The sequence below is a fragment of the Papaver somniferum genome, chromosome 7, assembly GCF_003573695.1.
Source record: "Papaver somniferum cultivar HN1 chromosome 7, ASM357369v1, whole genome shotgun sequence".
Lineage (NCBI taxonomy): Eukaryota > Viridiplantae > Streptophyta > Magnoliopsida > Ranunculales > Papaveraceae > Papaver > Papaver somniferum.
In genome coordinates this window covers 22680421-22683970 of record NC_039364.1, presented here as the reverse complement: position 1 = coordinate 22683970, position 3550 = coordinate 22680421, and the positions used below count along the sequence as shown (strand labels likewise).

Sequence of the window (3550 nt, the reverse complement as noted above, 5' to 3'; positions counted from 1 at the left end):
ACAAGGGCGTTTTTTCTGTTAAGTCGGCTAAGGCTGCCATCAGGGGGCCTGCAGAAATTTCGCCAGCTGCAGCTTTATTCTCGAGAAGTGTTGTGCATCCTACTTTAAGTGTTCAGTACTGGAAGTTATATCATAAGCAATGTTGTGCTACTGATGATAATATTATGAAGAAGACAGGTAGGAAGATGCCTTTTATGTGTCGTTTGTGCAGGGAAGATTGTGAAGATGTCAGCCATATTACTTGGCATTGCAAAATTGCTAAGAAGATTTGGAATTGGGCAGCTGAGATTTTTAATCTACAACCGAAAGAAGATCTTGTGGCCTCTTACAAGGTTGCAAAAGGGCGGAGTAGGATGATAAAGGACCTGTGGCTTGTTACAAATCTTGCAATAGTTACGGAGTTATGGAAGTTGCGCAATAAGGCTTATTATGAGAACATGCGAGTTCGATGGCTTGAATTTAAGGGACGGGTTCATCAGGTAATTCGTGATAATTCAATTAGAATGAAGGGCCACATGTATAATGCCTTAGATGATTTGCGAATTTTGAATTTCTTTAGAGTGAAGCATAGGTCTTGCAAACACTTAGTTCCAATTGAAGTTTCTTGGACGCCACCTAACCCAGGTGAGCTTATGATCTGTTGTGATGGTGCATCACTTGGCAACCCGGGCCAAGATGGTTCTGGTATTGTTTTTCGTGATTCTAACTCGGCAGTTTTGGGAGTTTTGTGCGTTGGCCTGGGCTGGCAGACCAACTTCTATGCGGAAGTTTGTGCGGTTATCTATGGTGCAGTGTTTGCTCAAAGATGGAATGTCAAAAATCTTTGCGTCAGATCTGATTCGATGAGTTGCATTTTTGCTCTTCAAAAAGGAGAGTTGCCGTGGCAACTAATGCAGAAGTGGAGAATGGCGAAGAGTTTTTACAACAATATTAGTTATGTTCATAGCTATAGAGAGGCTAATTTTTCAGCTTATGAATCGGCCAAACATGCTTGTTTATTGGCTGAGGATAATTATGAGGTAGACCAGACTTTATTCATCTGTTGAATGGCCTGGAGAGGTTTACTTTCGCTTTAGATAGGTTTTATTAGAGTGCAGCTTTTTGGCTTAGCGCTTATTTAGCCTTCTCCCTGTATGGTTGGTATTTTTATTCTATTTTTGTTGACAGAGTAAATAAAAAAAAGACGCCCCTGTAACAGGGCTTGAAAAAAAAATCATACAAAACCAAGAGACAGAAAAAGAAAAAGAAGAACAAGAACAAAAAAGGAAGAAGAATGAGTTCTGGAGTAATATCTGAATATGGCAGCTTCTGTCTACAGCTAAAACCCCATCAACCACTCTCAACAACAAGTAGAAACCCATCATCTAATTTTGTTTTCTTCAAAACCTATTATTCAAAGCCAAATCTATTGCTTGAAAACCATGGTTTCAAGACAAAAGCCACCATTAATGAACAGAATTTCTTGTTGTCAGAAGATGATTTGAGTTTTTATCAACTATTGGGTATTCCAGAAGGTGTAAGTTTTGTTGAAATTAAACAAGCTTATAAACAATTAGCAAGAAAGTATCATCCAGATGTTTCACCACCAGATCGTACAGAAGAGTATACAAGAAGATTTATTCAGGTTACAGAAGCTTATGAGATATTGTCTGATCCAACTAGGAGAGCCATGTATGATAAGGATTTGGCTAGAGGTTTACATCTTGCTTTCTCTGCTCGAAAACGATATAATAATCCGAATTACCACCAAAATGATGAGGTAATTTTATAATCTTCTCTCGTTTGAATATTTAAGAGAAATTTGATATGGGTTTCTCTGTTCTTGGACTATGAAATTGAAATTGTGGTTGATCTGTGTTTACTTTGTTAATTAGGATCTGTTGTTGAATTTAAGATCTGGGTTTCACATTAATTGTTGTTTTAGTTTATATACAGCTCATATTTGACTTTCTAAGATTGTTGGGTTCTGTTCTAGACTTATGCTGTTCTCATTAATGGGGATTTTTTTTTTCTTTCTCCCAATGCTTAGTAAATTGTTCTGTTCTTGAATTGTCTCTTTTGACTTGGGATGCATGGTTTGGCAATTACTTTTGTGTTTGACCACTTGTTGTGATATAATTTGGTTATGAATGATTTGGGTGTTTCTCCTTGAGCTTAAGAATTTTGCATTAGACTTGGGAGGTTGGAATGGAAATTGTTTAATGGTAAGTTAGAGTATGAGTTGTTGTTGATTATCTTCTATCAAATTTGCTTGTTTTGGGACTTTTTAAGAAGTGGTGTTGTATTGCATTTCAGGAGTCTTATGAAGATATTATGTGGCCAAGCAATCTCTTGTGCAGAGTTTCAATTTGGACATTCAAGAATATCATATTTTTAACCAATTTAGTTAGTGACCATATGGTTACCGAATCGACCTTCACGAAAGCAAATCTTCATTTGATTACTTTATTAATCAACCTTTCGAATTGTTTATGCAATTGCGTCCTTGTTATCTTCTCTGGCATGACCCAAGTCTATTTCCTTGTTTGTTCTGTTTTGGGTGTTTTACTTATATAAAAATCCGGAGTTGTTTTTAAATCTTATCTTGTATACCTCAGGTATGATGTATGCTGGTCTTATGAGGTTCTTTTGGTTTGTAGGGATTGGATAACAGAGGTGACTGGAAAAACCGTTGGCAATCTCAGTTAACAGGATTAAAGAGGAAAAACATGAACCAGGCTTCAGGAGAAAAAATGTCATGGGCTGCTCGAATGCGCAAGCTAAGAAATCAACCATCAGGAGAATGATAAGTACTTAATTTTCTTCTCGTGTTTGTGTATATTTTTCCGCTTTAGTTGGATTAGAAGAAATTGAATTTGAAATACGTAAACAAATCTCTTTTTCATTCTTCCCAACCCATATGTAATTAGAATCAACGAATTGTACATAACTAGAATAAATGTGTCTGTTATATGTTTACATCTTTTTTTTATTTAAATGTCGAGCCGAGTTTTTCATTTCCTGAATGTGATCTGAACTGAGTGTCATCTGTTGTTCTTGAACGCATTGATGTTGAAACTGATAGATATGGTTTGTAAGAACTTGCTGTCTGCGTTTCACCTGTCACTTTTCTCGAAACAGTCTATTTCTACTTAGAATCGACTCTTTTTCCTTTCTCTTTTTTGTGGTGACAATTTGCACTTCTTCTAATCCGCGAACCTTTATCTGTGGCCGTAATTTCATTCCATGTAACTAAACATCTCTTTCTAAGTCGAGCATTGTCTTCTTGATTCTGTATTAAGTTAAGATTCCGCTTTGGCTTGATCTAATTCTTCCATTGGTTTTGCTTGATGATGACAGTAATGTAGCTCCATTCACCATCACTTCAGTAATGTAGACAGCTTCTGCATTTTGGTGGATTATATCCTAGTCAACAGTTTAGTGTGTGGTCCAAAAGATATTATTTTGTTAGTATTTTTTCCCAGACCAGGTAAATTATTGAGCTGATCCTTTGCTTGAGGGTCATGATTGGATAATGCATACACGTATTATAAGAGTTTGTCTGTTCTAT

At 36.4% G+C, this 3550-nt stretch overlaps 1 protein-coding gene across 1 annotated transcript; it reads left to right on the top strand.

Moving 5' to 3' along the window:
• Positions 1 to 1157: 1157 nt before the first annotated feature.
• Positions 1158 to 3080, top strand: LOC113296687 (chaperone protein dnaJ 20, chloroplastic-like). The gene is made up of 2 exons (XM_026544999.1): positions 1158 to 1759; positions 2640 to 3080. The coding sequence occupies exons 1-2, from the start codon at positions 1274 to 1276 to the stop codon at positions 2784 to 2786; spliced, it is 633 nt and encodes a 210-aa protein (XP_026400784.1). The 5' UTR covers positions 1158 to 1273; the 3' UTR covers positions 2787 to 3080.
• Positions 3081 to 3550: the final 470 nt, after the last annotated feature.